Consider the following 18,245-nt stretch of genomic DNA (forward strand, 5'->3'; position numbering starts at 1 on the left):
TCCCCTGCTGGAAGATTATGAGCATCTCTACACCAGCCTAAAAAAAGGGGGCTTTCTGCTTCCATTTTAAATGCAGGATCACAACGGACTCCCTTTACACGTGCTTCCTTTCTCCCCCTCCCCTTTCCCCCTCCTTCTCCCCCTTATCTGAGTGTTCCATATGTTTAATTGATCTAGTTCCTCTTCTTGCGGCTTTTCCTTTTTCACAGAGGGAACTCACGTGAAACCCAAGTGGGGTAATTTGATACCTCATTATCTCCGATTGTTTTAAAAATGGAATAAAGGCCATTTAGGGTGCAATCCTACACACGTTTAGACCAAAAAAGTACTACAGCTCCCAGCATTCCCCAGCTAGTGTGGTAGCTAAGGAATGCTGGGAGTTGTAGGGCTTTTTTTCTGTCTACACATGCATAGGATTGCACCCTTAGTGTGGGAGATGCCTAGGAGGTTCACAACATCATCTAAAGGGCCCGCAAACTTCCGTGAGTGAGCAATCTCGATAGCAGGATAAAAGCTCCATGTGAAGAAGCCTTATGTTAAAAACAACAACTCTAAACCCTGCTTTCTGTAGCCAACCTCAATTTTTGGCCCTTCTGTTAATCATTCAGCACATGGCTGTTGTCATAGTCTAAATTTGTAGCTGTATAATCTGTCCAGTTACCAGATCCTTTAAAATTATTTTTTAATAATAGAAACCAAATACATTCAGGGTAACCCATCTGGATTGGGAAACTTCGAATACATCGGAAGTTGTCTCCTTACCACAAAATGAAAACTATCTGAAGAAATCCAGGATTTTAGTGTAGCTGATAAGACAGCAGCATGTTCATACAGAAAAAGAAGACAGCTGCAGACAGGGGAGTCCTGCTCCTAACTCAGCTCTTATTTTGTGTGGCAAATGGTTTGTTATTCGTTTTTCAACATTTAAATGACAGCTCTACCAATGCCAAAACCATCCATTATCCCTATCTTTGGGTGTAAGAACATGTGGTTTCTGGGACACAATGGCTTACAACAGCCCTGCATTGTACTCCACAATTAATATTGCAGGTCATAGATAGGGAATATGCTCATTTGCAGGGGATGGTGTAAAAGCTAGAAAGGCTGCTTTATTTATTTAAAAAAATGCCAAAAACAATGGCATATGTTAGAGACACTTGATAACAATATTTTAGGACTGAAATCTTTGCAATATTATATCTTTATTAACCCCATAATGCCCAGAACCCATACGGAACAGAACTGAATGGACTGGAATGCCAACTTCCAAGCGAGCCAAGAAAATCAAATTCACCAGTCACACATGACTGTATGAGAGGGATACACTGAGGCACAAAACTTCCACACAAACTACTTGCTGATACCTGTTCTGAGCAACAGTCCATATTCCAGAAAACGGCCCAGAATGTGACTTCCAAGTAGGCCAAATCAACCAAATTCACCAGTTTCACATAACTCGATGAGAGTGATACAGTAAGCCACAAAACTTCCGCAGAAACCACATTTTGGTACCTGTTCCAGGCAATAGCCCATATTCAGAAAAAATGGCCTGAAATGCCAACTTCCAAGCCAGCCCAATTCACCAGTCACACATGACTGTATGACTGTATGATCCTATCCACATGGGAGGGATGCACTGAGCCACAAAAAGTCCACAAAAATAAAATTCCAATAACTGGACTTGCAGACAGGTTTTTTACTTTTGGGGGGATTTGCACAAATGTGCACTTGCACAAGACTGCTAATGTGTGTTTGTAAACGAATGACATTCTTATACAAAAAAATCTGATTCTGGCAATGAGCAGATGATGAAACTAAAGATACCTGACAATCCACAAAACACAGAACGGATTTAACAAAATCTGTACATCCCAACCCATGCCTTCAGTTTACATTGCCAAAAAGGCATCCAGCTGCAATATAAATTGCAGGCATAGGGCAAAGGATTAAAGCCATCTACCCATAACTCTAGGGTCCTGATCCATAGGAGGTCCATGAGCTAAGTTTTGAGTAAAAAAGAAAAAAAACCTAGCTACATCTTTAACATGAAGTTTGACCCTCAGATATTTTGGGAGGGGTGGGGATGGAATGCACAGATGGGGGGAGCAGAAGGATTAGGGCCTCGCAACGCCTTTCTGAAAGCAGAAATATGGTACAAGGGCATCAAGCCTTGCTCTTTTCTGTATGGTGGGAAAAGGACATCCAAGGATTGTATCTCACACTATATTTACATGTTACACTGAATGTGCATTCACATTCTGGGCCGTTTTCCAAAATACAGAGTGTCACCTGAACGAGGTACTGGAACATGGCTTTGTGACTTATTACATCACGCCCATGCAGTTACTTGCAACTGGTGAATTGATTTGATTTGGCTGACTAGGAAGTTGCTGTTTTCCAGAATACAAACTATTGCCCAGAACAGGTATTGGAACATGGTTTCCTTGGACATTTTGTGGCTTATTGCATCAGTCCCATGCAGTTATGTGGGACTGCAGAATTTGGTTGATTTGGCCCACTTGGAAGCTGGCGTTCTGGGCTGTTTTCTGGAATATGGACCATTGCCCTGAATGTTTTGCTTCTGTGGAAGCTTTGTCGCTCATTGCATCCCCACTGTACAGTCATGTGTGACTGGTGAATTTGGTTGGTCTGGCTCACTTGGAAGTTGGCATTCTGGTTCATTCTGTTCTGACTTACACTGACCCAATTTGCAGTCCAAAATTGTCCATATAACAGATTCCTCAGATTCCCTTCTAGCCCGAATCTATGCCCAGTTGCAAGCAGTCTTTGTGCGTGTAGTCAGGCTACATTTTTAAACGTTTAAGAACTCAAACTTGTTGTTTTCCCATGGAACTTCTGTCTGTTGGGAAAGGGGGATGCTGATGCCCAATCACAGCGAGGCTAAAATCCTGAGTTTCCGCATTATTTTCTATGACTTGCTTTCACTTCCGCCCTGGGGTGTCAAAAGGAACCAGGAAGTTCTCCAGATGACTGAAGTCATATCTCCGTGGCTAGATCCACACGTCCTCGCAGTCCTGTCTTTTCTGATATATGCTGTCGTTTTTACAGTAATATTGCTTCTATCATTTCTGTACACCGCCTGCGGATCGCCTTTGGTGATGAAGGAGCGGTACAGAAAATGTTAAAAGAAGTATGTGAATACACCTTCTGGTCTACAGCGGAGCTGGCTTTGCAATTCTAAAAGTAGTTTCAACGCAGAGATGCCGAGGGATCGCGCGGCGCCACTGCGCATAAATAGATTAGATAAAGACGGCCGTCCATTTCCCGGGAAGTTCAGGCTGTGTGTCTGTCTAACTTCCTATCTCTATGGATGACCGTTCCGGAGGGGAGGGGGAGCGCCGCTCGCCTCGTCGTGCTCTCCGTCTGGGCAAGATGGGCGCGTCTTTAGCTCGGGCAAGCAACGGAGAGCCGGCTGTGGTGAGGGAAGAGGCTTAGCCAGCGTTCTTCATTGCCTCCCTCAAGCTTGAAATTTCTAACAGGCACCTCCACAGCCATATTCTGGCTCAATCCCTACGGGGGGGGGGGGGCGAGGGCGGCGCTAGGTAAACGTAACGGTGACTTAAGAAAGCAGCAGCCGGGAGCTAACAAGAGCCGCGCATGCGCGCGGGGACAGATGCCCTCCGCCTGAGGGCTGCGCGCGTGCGCGCGCTCCTCCCCCACCCCCGGTTTTTACGCGGCAGTTAAACGAAACAAAAGCGCTTCTCTCAACTGGCCGGTTGTTCTTCCCGGTTCCCCGCGTGTGGCGCATTCCGGCTCAGTCGCGGCGTTGGAGCAGAGTTCGCAAGCGCTGCCTGGCATCTGACCTAGGGCGCAATCCTAGGCGTGTTTAGACAGAGAAAAGGCCTACAACTCCCAGCATGCCCCAGCCAGCATGGCTGGCTGGGGCATGCTGGGAGTTGTAGGCCTTTTCTCTGTCTAAACACGCCTAGGATCGTGCCCTTAAGAGGTTTCATCTTACGCTCTCTGAGGGGAAAATGAGCGGACATTCACTTTTCCTCACGAAGCAAGGCCTCACGCAGAAGGAACAGGCACTCCGGCCCGTTGTGACCTCTGGCTGACGGAGGGGGACGCCGCTGCCCCTCCGCTAAAGCCCTGCATTTCTCCACTGTTTCCCATGGGCGCCTCTCTCTCCCCCTCCCTCGCCTCCGTAAGGCAGAGGAAAGAAATGATACCCGGGAAGCCCCTTCCCAAAACAGGGGAAGAGAGGAGGGCGCCGAGCGGGCCGGCTTCGAGCGCCTAACGGGAAACGGCGTAAGAGGCGCGGCGGCGGAAGTGGCGCGTTCTGTCAGCGCCGGCGGAGAGGCTGTTCCTCCGCTGAGGAGGGCCGCGTGTGTCCCTGAGGAGAGGCCAGAGGGACGGGCATGGCGCCGGGTGGGCAAGCAGGGGCCAGCGGCGGCAGCTCCAGCGCGGCGACGCCTGAAGGGCTGCGGGGCTGGATCCGAGGCGCCTTCCGCTTCGCCACCGACCGCAACGACTTTCGCAGGTGGGATTTATTTATTTTTATTTAGAGCATTTTTACCCCACTCTTCAGCAGCAACAGCCCCCCCAGAGTGGCTTACAGAGGCTAATATTAAGACAGCCCCTGCCCTCAGGCTTACAATGGAAAAGACACGACACAAAAGGAAAAGGGATTGGGCGGGAGGAGGGGAGAGAAAGCAAATACATCGCTGACCGCTGTACTGGGCTAGGTTGGTTTCCCCCTTGTCATGATGTTCTTCCTGGGAGGCAGGAGGTGCAGCTTCCCAGCGGCCCTCGCTTCTCTGGCTGATGGATGAGGCCGGCGTCTGCAGACCCAGAGAACTGTCAGTTGGAGCTGCGTGTTCTTTGTAGCAGGGAGAGGTGGAGCGAGCTCTCTGCAGCTCTTCCCTCCCTGGCTGATGTTTAGGACCAGGTTGGTTTCCCCCTTGTCATGATGTTCTTCCTAGGAGGCAGGAAGTGCAGCCTCCCAGCGGCCCTTGGTTCTCTGGCTCATGGATGAGGCCAGAGTCTGCAGACCCAGTGAACAGGATGGTTATGAAGGGGAGAGGGAGGGAATGCCAGGCGGCTGAGAAGGCTTAGCACACCTCCCGCGGTGGCTTGCTGGGAAGAGGCCTGATCCTGCTGTTTTCTTTATTTCTAAAAACTCTGCTGTATAGCCCAAGGAGCTCCCATAACAGTGTAAATTTGGAATTCAAGCCAAGGTTGATGTATGCAGGTTTTAAAAGGCCGCATGAGGGATCTGTAGGTCAGGGGTAGGTAACTTGTGGTCCTCCAGACGTTTTGCCCAGGGTGAGGGATCATGGGCGTTGTGGGCCAAAACATCTGAAGGACAAGTTGCCCACCCCTGCGTAGCTGGTCAAGTATAAATTAGACTGATCAGGTATGTGTAGCTGAAGGGGTGCTACTGATTTTGTACCTTAAGCTTTGAGAGGTTTTCGCCTCATCAAGCAAGGTTTTTAAACATTAAATATATAAATAAAAATGGGAATGTCTCTTTACCTTGCTTTGGTCATACTAAATCTCTTGGGCTCCCTGTCATCACCCTTGTCTTTTGCCCATCTTCAGACAGTTTTCTGACACTGCAGGAACATTTGCAGTCTTCTTCAGGTGGCATTCCTTCTGCCTGCTTTACCTCTCAAGCTTTGAATCTGGTCTTAAGTGGAAAATGAGGCAATCTAGTTTGAGAAATGTTTTTTTGTGTGACCCAAAGAATAACCCGATTGCTGGATTCTTGTTAACAATCTTGTTAACAGAACCTGGCCTGCAGAGGCACTTTGGTATTGAGGGAGCACTTATGATTACTGATGTAGGCTGCAATCCTATACCCACTTATCTAAGAGTAAATCCCATTGAATTCAGTGAGATTTACATCTGCGTAGACATGTATAGGATTGCACTGTTACCGTATTTTGTTGAATCAGGTGCAATCCTATGCATGTTTAGACAGAAAAAAGGCTTACAACTCACAGCATTCCCCAGCCAGTTAATGCTGGGAGTTTTAGGACTTTTTTCTGTATATTCATATCTGGCATTAGCGCCTCTAGACAGAAAATCCTCCAGAAGGATTGTGTGTAAACAACAATATCAGCTTACCACCAGCCAGCCATTAACCCTAATTTTTATTTGTTTCAGGAACCTTATAGTTAACCTGGGTCTTTTTGCAGTGGGAGTTTGGGTAGCCAGAAATTTAACAGACATCGATTTAATGGCACCACAGCCTGTTGCATAGTAGCAATGGTGAGTAGGCAAGATTTTGGGAATCAAACATATTGGATAGCCTCTTAATTTTATTCCTATCATTAAGAAGATTAACAGTTAATTGAAGGCCTGAATAAACAGGATAGTGCTTCTTCTGTGTAAGCATGTTTTCCTAAACATGAATACCTTGGATAGCTCCTAACTGCTGCTCCTCTGAGTTAGGCTGTTATACTAAAGATCTTTCAGGGGGAAATCCAACATGTTGAATGTTACCCCTTCATTTAGGATTTTTTCTAAACTACAATGAGTAGGAGCTACCATGAAATATAAAAGCTACAAGAAACTGCTATGAAAAAATTCCTTTATGTAAAATCAGATTCTAGTTCCAGATTGCAATTTTTCCAGAATGCTACATGTAATTTTCAGTCTTGAAACTTGTAATTGTCTCTAAGCGCCCATAACTTCAAGGGCATTTCCACGAATGCATTGATCCTGACACAGGGTTCCCTCTGTAGTTTGCACTCTAATTTGGGAGTTACCTTTATTGATATTTAGTCATTTATTTCAATTTATACTGCTTGCCTGAAAGAAACTTAAAGAGAAATATTTATTGCCAAAGGCCACTTGTCAGTTCTTCGGCTATTCTGAAAGGAAAGCTCATTATGCTTTCGATTGTGCTATGAAAATACTGTGTCTATTTCATCAAGCTGGGGAGAGCAATCCTATGCCCCTAGACAGCATGGGGGGGGGGGAGTTATAGGATTTTTCAGATTCCTGGATCTGAGGCCAGAGACAGACCTCCTACCTCAGACCCAGGAGTTCCAGCTTCCTGCCCCCTTCCCTTCGCAGCTGGCGTGGAGAGAACTACACCGGCTGTCTCTACGCGCTTGCAAACACAAACTCGGAGAAGAGGGAAGGGGGTGCGCTGATGGGTGGGCTGCGGACTGGGGAAGCAGGGATATGAGCTATCCCTAGCCTGTGTCCCTCCCCCTCCCCATCCCCATCCCCATCCCTCAGCTAGATGGGCAAAAATGCCCATCTAGCTAAATTGCAGAGCAGGAGGAGCAGGCAGACATTTGGATATATGTTTCACCTGCCTGTCTGAAAGGAAATACATTAAACATTCAAGAGATTTTGTGTTCATGAATGTTTCTTAATATTTGGATGACTCCTGTATTTCTGGGTCAGTGTCTTTTTTATGACAAGTAATGTTGCATCTTCCTTTAAAACAAGTGGACTTGAAATCTTCAGCTGCAGTTTCTCCACATCTAGGAAATACAAAATGTGTACACTGATCAATTTCATATTTTACCCAAATAGTTCCTGTACAAACTGTTTTATCACTAAAAGTAATGATTATGCAATCATAAAATCAGATCTGGGTATTTATGTTGTCCTTTGGACATGGACACACTTTTGATTTGCTTTACGTATTTCCAAAAGCCGAAAGTTTCAAAATGAATCTTGTGTTGTACAAATTAAGTTTATGGGGCCATGTGTATTTGTGGGAATGCTGTATGTTGGCTCACTTTTGGAGTAGAGTAGCAGTTTAGCTCTAATCTTTGTAAAATTTGATTACAGATGTGAATGAAGTAGATCTGCATGAAGTCTGAACTTTCCACTTGATATATGACAAAATGAGTTGCAGTTGATCATCGCATTGATTATACATGAGATAATATCTTCCAGCAGCTTCTATTCCAAATAATTAGAGGCATCAGCAGCTCTAGGAGTTGAATTCAAGTGTGAAGGATTGGAGACAACACCGAAGCAACATTTTACCTGTACATATTTTTCATTATATTCAGTTCGCTGGCTTGGGAGCAAGGAGTCTAAGTAGTACTATAACACCTTAGGTTCTATTTTTGCCAGATGTTATTTAGAATGTAAGACATTTCTTTTGCAGTTGGAATTAACTTCTGTAAAAAGAGTTTAATAAATTATGAACTGAAATGTGAAATAAAGACATGCCAATGCATTGGACTTTTTCTTTTTAATAGGAAATTTCAGCTTACAAAAACAAGGTAAAAAGAGTAGAGATTTACAAAAATCATAAAAACATGATTCATATTTCACGCTTAAAGTAGTAACAAGCCCGTGTCCTGTGTTTAAGTAGGACATGTTAACTATTCAAAGGGAAAATACATTTTTAAAAGTCCTAGATGAGCCTTAATTATTGGACAATTTTAAGCCAGTATAATGGTAATGTGGTGCTGTGAATTATGATTGTATATTCTATGTGGAAAAGGAACTGTTTGGTGTTGCATAGCATTTTGGTGCCTTGGACTGCTCTATAATGCCTCTGACAGTAACAGGAAGCCATTTGCTAATACAGTATTATTTTAAAAAAATAGGGGTTGGAATGCTGTGCCTCTTGCAGAAGAATACCATTACAATGTGTCTTTTAAAATTCCCTTTAACAGTATAGTGATGATTCTTTATCAGAGCCATCTCTTCTTTCCATATGGGGATGAAAGGTAGTTGAATCTAAGAGAAACACACTTAAGTCTTTCAATTGCCACCAAGGTGGAATTAGGTCATTGAGTCAATGAGTATGGTGTCTGCCCAAATTTTTGAAACTATATTCTTGGGTAGAAAGATAATAAAGTTAGAGCATAACTTAGTTTGTTCATAATTTTGAGAGAAAATCCTAACTTCCAACTTTGTACCGCTTTATACAAAACTGCAAGAGCTGTAATATAAACCATTAAACCCAGCTCAATGTATAAAAGATGAGTAGCTGTGCTTCAGAAACGTTCATTGATGAAATTTCAGTCATTCATGTGTCTGTCCTCCATCACTTACTACCATTGTATAATGCCCTCTTGGAGCGGAGGCAGCCTTATCCACCGCAAGCATGTAGAGTCAGCTTAAGTAATTAAGACTGCACAAGTAGCAGTTTAAGTGCAGGCTGCTTTGCCTTAAAGCCTTCCTGCAAATAACTAGTAGCCATAAATGTGCATTTAAAAGACTAAACCAAAAAAGCTGTAACCAACTTTTTGTTTTCACTAGAATAATTTAGCATTAAGAAAAACATGGCTTTGAAGAACTCTTGCAAATTAATGAAGTGCCTCTTCATTTCACTGAAAAATAGCAATGACATTATTGGAAGGTGTTATTTTTCAGAAGGTATTGAACTTTATACATGTTAAATTCTGAAATCTTGACTAAGTACTTGCGGAACACTTTAAAGATAACCGCAACTCCCTACAGTTCTTGAAAAGCAAGTGACAGCAGTTTGCCTCTTGGATTTAGGCTTAGACTAGTCCCCTAAATCTTAAATGTTACGGAAAGAAGTTCCATTGACTTCATTGGAACATGCCTGTGTTTGTTTAGGTTTATACTTTTAAGTGCAAACAGTGCTCAACATGCATGTTTGGTAAATCTGAACTTAAGTTAAAGGAGGCCTAGCTGCATGTAAGACTTCTAGTATTTATTATTGCCTTTGAAAGCTGCACCAAGGAAAAGCCCTCCTGACTACTGAAATTCTATGATTCAGTAGTGCAGGGGTAGGCAACATCTGATGCCTTCCAGATGTTTTGTACTACAATTCCCGGCCATTGGCCAAAGGTAAAACTTCTTATCCAAAATTGCTGTTAAAAACCATAAGAAGCTTGTTCATACCTCCTATCTGTATATACTTAGGGAGGTGGGCAAGGTAGAGCTTTGGGAGGTGAGAGGCTGCTGCACTGATTACTGACTTGGGGGGAGTGAGGCTAGATGTGCTTACTAATGGGTGGTGGAGGCTGCTTACTCAGAGGTGTGTGTCTGCACAGTGTTGATTTAACAGTCCACGTTGCCTCTGCTGTTGCCTCACATGCCGGCCACTAAGGTTGTTTGGTCCCCTCCCTCAATTGTCAGTTAATTATGAATTTCTATAGTACAGACTGCCAGAATACCTTGATATCATAAAGCCTTTTCACAAAGGTTCTGCATGTGGTCTTTCCAAGTTACAGAACAGTTCTTGCCTTCAATATAGAAGAGCTAGCAATATGTGGGGTCAAAATGCCATGTTCTATATTCAGTTCTAACGCATCTCTCCCCATAAATCTGCCTCAATGGTCTACTGGTACTTTTAAGGAATAATTTGGGACTGAGTAGAATCACAAAGAACAGAAGCTACATGCTGCTTGATTCAGGATTTTAGCTTTAGAAGGTACAGATAAAGTAGCTGAGGCTTCTTGCACCTGTTCGTTCCCTGGCTGCAGCAGTGCGCCGGGCACCACACAGTGGAAGGACAGACAGAAGGACTGGGCATGAAATGGGTAGGAGAGGTTAGTCCTACTTTGTTTTTAAAATTTGGCAACTCTGACTTAATTTTCAGTTGATCATTCGGACACTTTTAAAGCTTTTCTATAAAAATTATTTTTCTACAAGTAAAAGTTCAACAGTGTGCATCTCAATACTTTGCTTTACCTTTGTTGGCATGTTTAGCATTTCCCTTTCCCAGAATACCACCTAAACTGAATTTGGAGAACACAGTTCAGTCCATATCTTCCATGCAGTATGATGTTGCATAGTCACAGTTCTGCACTCTCAAGTAGTCAGTCAGTCTTGAGCGACTTCCTTCAGAGTATGCATATTGAAACAATGCAAAAGTGCCCATGCCTCATCCTAATTCGAAGTGCTATATTTGAGAACAGATATTTCTAGTTATTTATAACCTTGGTCTATGATCATGAGTATTCAAAGGATGCTGAATTCTGTTAATCACTTTGATGTAGATATTTAGCCTCAAGTAACTATACATATCATGCAATGAATATCCAGTGCTCCAGTACTATCTGCATGAAGATATGATTTGAACAATTGCTTGTCCTCTTAACTAAAAATAGGGAGGAAAAGTACCATGGTAGAAGAGAACTGTTGGCTTGCAAGGCACCAGTAAGTAATTTAATAGCCTTTTCCAAACTGCTTTGTCAATAGGTTGCTCCAGGTATTTGTGTCATTCACATCATAGTTATGAAGTACTTGCTTAAAGAGGAATAATCCTAATTTGAAAAAGATTTTACTGACAAAAGATTTAACACACAAACCAAAATTATAATCTACTTTTGGGCAAATCATTTGCATTATTAGAAATACAGTCTTTAGACACACACGGTAAAATACATCAAGTCGCTGGTAGAAACCTTTCCATTCACATACAGATATGAAATGTAAAAAATGCTACTAAAGTATTGTAAAGACAGAGATTGGGGGAGGGGGGACTTAAAACTTGTGTCCCATGCAAAATGTATTTAGATACAAGGCACCCATTTTTTATCTTAAAAAATTGTTCACAAAGCTTTATCAGTAGGCAAAACTAATCCCACCTCCAACTTTCACTCTGTTCATATAAATTATTTTCAGTTGGCAATACTGTTGGAACGTGGCTGCAGCTTGTGTTGAGGACCATTTGCTAACATTCATAACTCGCTCATTTTCTCTCAGACGTACGTGGCACACAAAGCATATTAGCATAATAGAACTTTACAATCAAAAAGAGGCCTTCTCTATATCAAAGAGACAACATGTATGTTTTTTAAAGTCTCTTGAGTCCATAGGACACATTTAACACCAATTTCATTCATACATTTTAACTTGTGGGTTTGTTATGCTTTCCCTGAAGTGAACAAACACACCTATAGTTCAAAAGCAACAAAAAAAGGAGAGCATCTGCACAGTTCAACATTGCAGTACAACAGAGAGTAGCATGCTTGGATATTCCCTTAATTCACTTGCTTGGTTAGTAGTTAGTAATATTTTCCCAATGCTTGCAATAGGCCTCTGATATAAAAGGATTCCATGACTTTTCTCCCACTTTCCCCACAAATTTAAAGACCAAATTAGATAATGCTGGTTGCAATTTTGTATTCAAGATGCTGTGTATGCAAGTACAAGTGAATAAATAGGTCTCTGTCTTCCTGTGTCTTTATTTTGACATGCAGACCATGGTTATCAAAGATGCCATCTCTCTTTTAAAAGACTAGGCTTGCAGAGACTCACAGTGGAACTACATGTTAACTCAATATGGGGTTGTTGTTGAAAACAAGCTCATGTGGAATTTTCTCCCGCGCTCAGAAACATTTAGGCACACCCATCTCATGTCATGTGTTTTCCCACTGGTAAGGGTAAGGAAATGCACAATGTGAAGTCATAACACAGTTCGTTGTGTCTAAATGGAATGGGAGGGGGAAGATTTGACCAGGGAATGCTATTTTTGTCGGCTGTCAAGTAGTTCTGCCCTCAGTGAAAGGGAATGAGCAATAATGAAAGTGCACATTTTGATGAGAATTAGCCACTATTTTAGAGCCATGTAGTTTTGGTTGGTGGCTGCTTGCTCTTCCACAGACTTCCAAAACCTTGAAATACTATATCAAGTTAATGAAAGTCTGATCTACGTTAATAACGACTTATTTTCAAAAATTTAAAGTACAGAATTACTCCATCCAGCTTTATTTTTCATAGCTAGTTTTAGCTAAAGGCACAGAACTAGCTTTGCTCTGTTTAACTCAAATACCAGCTTCTAGATGTAGTCAACTTACTCCTATGTGTAAACCTCTTGCAGCCTGATTCCAAACATGTTTACTCAGAAATAAGTCACACCAAATTCAATGGGTTTACTTCCTAATCAGCATACTTAGGATCATTAATCCTTCAGGTGAATTGAACTACTTCCATGGATTAACAAGTGTGTATGTGCTTTTGGTCGTATCTTACAAGCACATGAAGTCCCTTGGGTGAGGTGAAGCACTGACTAGTTAGCCTTCAGTAAACACATATGCAAACATAGGAGTTGAAAGTGGCTAGGGAAATTAATACGGGAAGACGTATTATCTGATTTGTTACTATGTTAGGCTTCCATTATAATAGCAAGATACAGAACTACCAAGAGAAGTCAATTCTTCCATTTTCTGCCAATCAGGACACTTTAAAACAGTGTACACAGCATAGCAAGAGTACTGCTTGCAGTAGACAGATATAAAAGAAACAGCATAAAAAATGCTATACGCTATCGCTTCCAAATAAAAGCTAATTATTACAGAAACCTCACAGTGTTGGAAACAGCAAGCTCAATTCAAAGTACAGATATTTCCTTCCCATCAAGATAATTTTTAATTGCACGTTTTTCCACATCTCATGGCACTCATTCATGTAAGAGGCTACTACTGTCCAAATTTGCTTGGGAAATGTGAAGCATTCATGGCTACCATTTACCCCTCCCCCCCAAAACCCCCACTTTGCTCTCCCCCTCCCCATGCATCTAATTTAGGTGTCAGCTGTTCGTACTTAAACTCAAAATATGGATGCAGTACTCAGTCAAAAGATGAGCATTAAGGTAGACATATCAGCTTTTTAATCAACCTCTGTAACTGTGCCTTTAACAAAGGTGAGCAACCCATGGCCTACAGGCCACAAGTGGAACTCAGCCTTTACATGGCCATCTCCAGTACCAGCTGCTGCCACTGCCATGAGGAGAACAAGAAGCAGGCAGGCACATGAGCTCAGAAGCTGATTCATGGAGTGCAGCCCCTAGAGCAACACAGTGTCCTTTGCAAAGATGCTCTAGCAGCCATGCTCTGTGGTCTGGCTTCGGAGCTTGCATGTCTGCCTTCCTGTCCTTTTCTTGTTCTCTTTGTGGCAGCTACATTGCTGCAGTCCAGAGGTACCTGATAAATCAGCTAGTCCTTTGCCAGGAGTGGGGGAGAGAAGCAAGGGGATGGCAGAGAGAAAGAGGGTAGAAAGAATGTAATAGTTTATGTGTGAGTGTGTGTGTCTGAGTTTGGGGGGGGGGGTGATTTTAACTTAAGATCTCTGGCCCCAATATCTGCCAGCCTGCATGCCAAAAGACTACCTCCAAGGGAATGTGGCTGTCAATGGAAAAAAGGTTGCCCACTCCTGCTTTAACAACAGCTTGATATGTAAGCAACAGCAGGTGATAGTGATTATCTCACACTGTGAAAAACTTCAAAGGCTGATTTCTGCACATCAAGTTGCTATTAATGAAAGGGTGGGTTTTTCCCTCTAGTCAGCTGGCAACCCTACTAGTGAAAAATCTCTTATCTTATCAACAGCAATGCTGCATTGTGATTTGTAGGGATTCAACTTATGTTAAATTGGTTAACTGTAATGTCTATCAGACTGTGAATATAACAGTTGGGCTTCGGGTTTATTACTAATGATGCTTCTAGATGGAGAGTTTTCCAAAGTGCCAGACGTGCTTATCCAGTGCACCCAGTACTTGTAAGCTATATGTGGACTGTGCCAGTCCCTACCAGTTCAAATAGCAGACCAAGGTTAGTGGAATCAGAGTGTGTAGTACAGTCCAAGACCACAGGTGTATGCAAAAATCCTATGCTACCTTTTCTCCACTTCACTAACTTCCAGTTCAGTGCTATAGCAGGAAGAGACAAGCCCTTAGGTGGGTGATGCTTTCATTCTTTTGCCATTCAATTTTATCAGGAAGCTATTAATGGACTTAGAAAGATGGGCTCACAGTACCCATAAAATCCTGCACATGCCAGCAGAAAAGTAGTGCCCCCCCCCCCAATTTTCCAATGTACATTGAAAGCCTAATCTTATGAATGGCTGTGCATGTTTCTGTCTGGCTAGCCATAGGAAAGAGTGTGCATCTTTGGGACTTGTGAAAAGTCCTGTGCTCTTCTCTGAAAGTGTTAGTGAAGTACAGTTGGTTTGTTCTAATAGAGGAACCCACTGGCAGACACACATGGATATCTGATAATTACAAGACTAGATCTATAACCTTTTATGAAGCTCAGCTTCTGTATCACCTGGGTCAAATACCGCTGGCTTTACAATGAAGCTGCAGCTACTTCTTCCAAGTTTTAATTGAGCTATTAGCGATAGCTTTCTGGATAGGGCAACGGCAAAAAAAAAATCTCCTCCAAGCCTAGTTCAACACCCAGCAAAAATTTTACCTTCATTAACTGAACAAAGTGGGATTTTTATGCTGTCCATCAATATTTCCTAGTTTAAAAGCAGCCAGTCATTCAGCCACCCTGGACCTGTGTTTTTTTAAGTAAACCTTTTCCACAGAGTTGCAACAGTGGTAATCGCAAAAGGTCAACAACAGCTCTAATCAACATACATAGATGGGCAAATTAATGATATTTAAAATCATGCTGAAGTGATCATGTGCATGTAACCCAAGTATGCTAAAGTAATCACAAAGAATGCCATCGTTCAAAGCTAGATTTCTGCACTTATGTGTGAACTATGTCTCTAAGGCTCCAAGAACTGGGGGTGAGGGAAGAGAAGGAGATGAATACTTCCCTTCTGTATTTTAAGTAGAAACAGTCTCCTTCCAAATATGACTCTGAACACCCACTGCCCCAAAAACACTAAGCAGGGGAAATTGACTGGAAGGGTACTCCTAAAATTCAGGACACTGTTAGTCAGGGCCTGTTCTTTCTATCTGTGTGATCGCTGTTACATCCCTGAACATTCTTCACACAGGAGAAGTTGTTATGCACTTAGGGAAAGATATGTTTTGATAGCAGATGAAAAGAAAATGAGTCATTAATACAGGAAACCTAACCTCCATTGTGAAACTGGGTGGGTTCACATGACCAGTTCATGTGCTGATCATCATGTGATAGCCAATACATAATGAATGCTTTGAAAGCCATGGTTATCCTATAATAACTGTAATCACTACAGAGGAAAATGTAGACTGCGTAGACAGTATTTATCTTATTAGCAGACACTGGAAAATAAAAAGGGGAAAGGAAAAGAAAAATAGTTTTTGTAATTTTTAGCACAGACTCAAATTGAAGTGAGTGACATTCTTCAGCTTTCTAGATAATTTCAGCTTTTGTTCACTCCAACAGAATAGAATGACTGCAGGGGGCAAAAGACAATATGCCTGTTACACAAAATAACAAACAAGGCTTATGAGCATGTTTTCCTAATGTAAAATATCTTAGCATTGTTTTTAGGACAGTACAACTCCACTTACCCAAATTCTGTTGCGTTAGAAAGATGGTGTATACTAATGTGGTGAGTTATTTACACCAAGAGGTGCAACAACTGTTCACCACATCAAGGATGAAAGATTAAATGGGATTCTACTGTACCTATCTGTTCCTTTTCTGAAGAAATTATATATTTATGGTCAGTTTGATGGCTTTGTATCCTGGTAGTACACCGAAGTTCGAATGCACTTACTTTTCCATACCACATTAGATTTCTCTTTGAAAGAAGATAAATGGTCCTAGACATTGGAGGCTGTTACTCTTTGTTTTGTTTAAAGGAGGAAAGGGTTTACAAATACATCAGTCTTTAAAAAAAATAGATGTTTTGCTACAATCTCATAGAACAGAGTTGCACATAGTAGGAGGCCCACTTTTCCAGACTGTGGATCCAAATAATTCCTGCAGCAGTATTTGTTCCTGCCAAGATGAGTGAACTCCAAAGGCTTTTAAAAAAAGATGAGCCAGTTGATTGAAATAGTAATGCTTCCTTTCAGGGGAGGGTCACTCTTCTATCTTTATCATTGTGTTTGGACAGCACCTGAGCTTGAAGTTGTGTTTCTGAGATACTTGCTTTGCCCTGCACAGTTCTTTGAGTATAAAAAAGAATGTAGGCCTGGGTTTTGCATACCTCCTCCACACTACATACATTCAGTTTGGAGTCATTGCAGTGGACCCAAAACCCTAAAAAGGAGAGAGAAAACAGTATATTAATGGCAGAACCTTATCCTGACAGAGTAGTCTTCTGGACTGCTCTGGAGAGGAAAAAGCCCAGATTTCTGCAGCAATTCTAAATGGAGGTCAGGATCCAAGGAACCACACAATCAGTTGCCTGTCCCCAAGAACTTGTGTTACTTTCAGTATATGAGGCTGGGCTGCTGTTCAAAGCAAACCACTTTTGAATTAGAGGAGAGACTAAAAAGAAATGTTTGTGGCATGTTGTACTTCTGCTTCTGTCCAAAGAATGCAAATACAAAATCCCAACAGACAACCCCAAGCTTTTGGCTATGCCTAAAAGGGGCTCTCTGGATCTCAGTCAGATACCACTATAATGTGAGAACTTCCCCATGTTACAGAGATATCCTGAATAATATTCAAAAACAGGGCCCTTAAAATACTCCTTTCCTCCAGGTGACTGGGGAAACGCTGTACTAACATTTCTATGGGAGATGCAAGACTGTGTTCTAAATAAGGAAGAGGGAATATTCTCCATTCATAGTGGATTTCTGATCTGAACAAGTCTGCTTTACAACTTGAGAAGCAGGAATTTCAATTCACTGTGCAAACAAAACAGTTTAGTTCAATATGGCTGTAAGTCAAAGAAAAAGAGACTGACCCTTTTGTTAAAAAGCAAGCAATAAAGTCCATTCTGAAGGGCTAAAAGCAAAAGGAAACGCAGTTTCCAATTCCTAGTGCTACTAGCAGATATACTAGCAATGCACCATGAAAACTGAGCTATACAATCACAGGAAAAAGCACATTTTATAAAAGTGATAAATCTACAAGATGCAGTAAATTAAAACTTTCCCCCTTGTAATAAGGCACACGCACCTCCCTCCGTGTTGTAGCAATATGCCGTGTAATGTCCTGAGCCAAACCCTTTCCCGTGATGCATCACCACAGCCGAGAGGTCATAGACAAAGGTCTCTTTGTCAAGAGAGGAGAGAGTGTCCCTGCAGCAGTAAGGTTCCATGTTTAATACCTGGTCAAAGAGGACATGGACCCCAATCTTCTCACGGTGATTACGTCCAGACCACCTGCAATACAAAGACATGCAATCAAAAGGACTTTTAAAAGTGGCAGAGGAGTTGATTCTGTAGCAAAGCTACTGCAAGGTTTGGAAGAATTCTGGCATTCTGGGTACTGAGAATAAATGAACATTTTCAATTGCATGCTCTTTCAAATTCATATAATAGTACAATGGGTTTTCCAAAACGTATTTCTACAACAGTAATAGCCCACACAGTAAATTTTGAAAAATGTTATGCTTTTATTTTCAAATTTCTTGATATATTTTCTGAAATTCATTATCAATAAGCTGTTATTTGATAAATATCATTACTCTAGGACCTA

General features: G+C 42.0%; 2 protein-coding genes across 4 annotated transcripts in view; one reads left to right on the plus strand and one right to left on the minus strand.

The window, feature by feature from the left end:
* Window positions 1-4,311: 4,311 nt before the first annotated feature.
* Window positions 4,312-13,708, plus strand: TOMM6 (translocase of outer mitochondrial membrane 6). Its single transcript, XM_084853157.1, has 3 exons — window positions 4,312-4,504; window positions 6,133-6,237; window positions 7,780-13,708. The coding sequence occupies exons 1-2, from the start codon at window positions 4,383-4,385 to the stop codon at window positions 6,227-6,229; spliced, it is 219 nt and encodes a 72-aa protein (XP_084709283.1). The 5' UTR covers window positions 4,312-4,382; the 3' UTR covers window positions 6,230-6,237; window positions 7,780-13,708.
* The window catches only part of USP49 (ubiquitin specific peptidase 49), a 64,923-nt gene continuing 60,108 nt past the window's right edge, over window positions 13,431-18,245 (minus strand). For 2 of the 3 annotated variants that reach the window (XM_084853129.1, XM_084853130.1), the window contains exons 6-7: window positions 17,724-17,929; window positions 13,431-16,856 (exon numbers count right to left, since the gene is read on the minus strand). In XM_084853129.1, coding sequence (XP_084709255.1) covers window positions 16,666-16,856; window positions 17,724-17,929 — 397 coding nt within the window. In that variant the 3' untranslated portion in view covers window positions 13,431-16,665. The remainder of the gene's footprint in view (window positions 16,857-17,723; window positions 17,930-18,245) is intronic. The other variant, XM_084853131.1, reaches the window with a different exon arrangement.

The sequence above is a fragment of the Heloderma suspectum genome, chromosome 4 (assembly GCF_057233095.1).
Source record: "Heloderma suspectum isolate Gila_16-S chromosome 4, 16-S_ref, whole genome shotgun sequence".
In the NCBI taxonomy this organism is placed as follows: Eukaryota; Metazoa; Chordata; class Lepidosauria; order Squamata; family Helodermatidae; genus Heloderma; species Heloderma suspectum.

What these genes read in the sequence shown, in the direction of transcription:
- TOMM6 (XM_084853157.1), top strand. Translation starts at nt 4,383, where the DNA reads ATGGCGCCGGGTGGGCAAGCAGGGGCCAGCGGCGGCAGCTCCAGCGCG. An exon ending in GACCGCAACGACTTTCGCAG is followed by an intron (nt 4,505 to 6,132) that starts GTGGGATTTATT and finishes TATTTGTTTCAG; the next exon opens with GAACCTTATAGTTAACCTGG.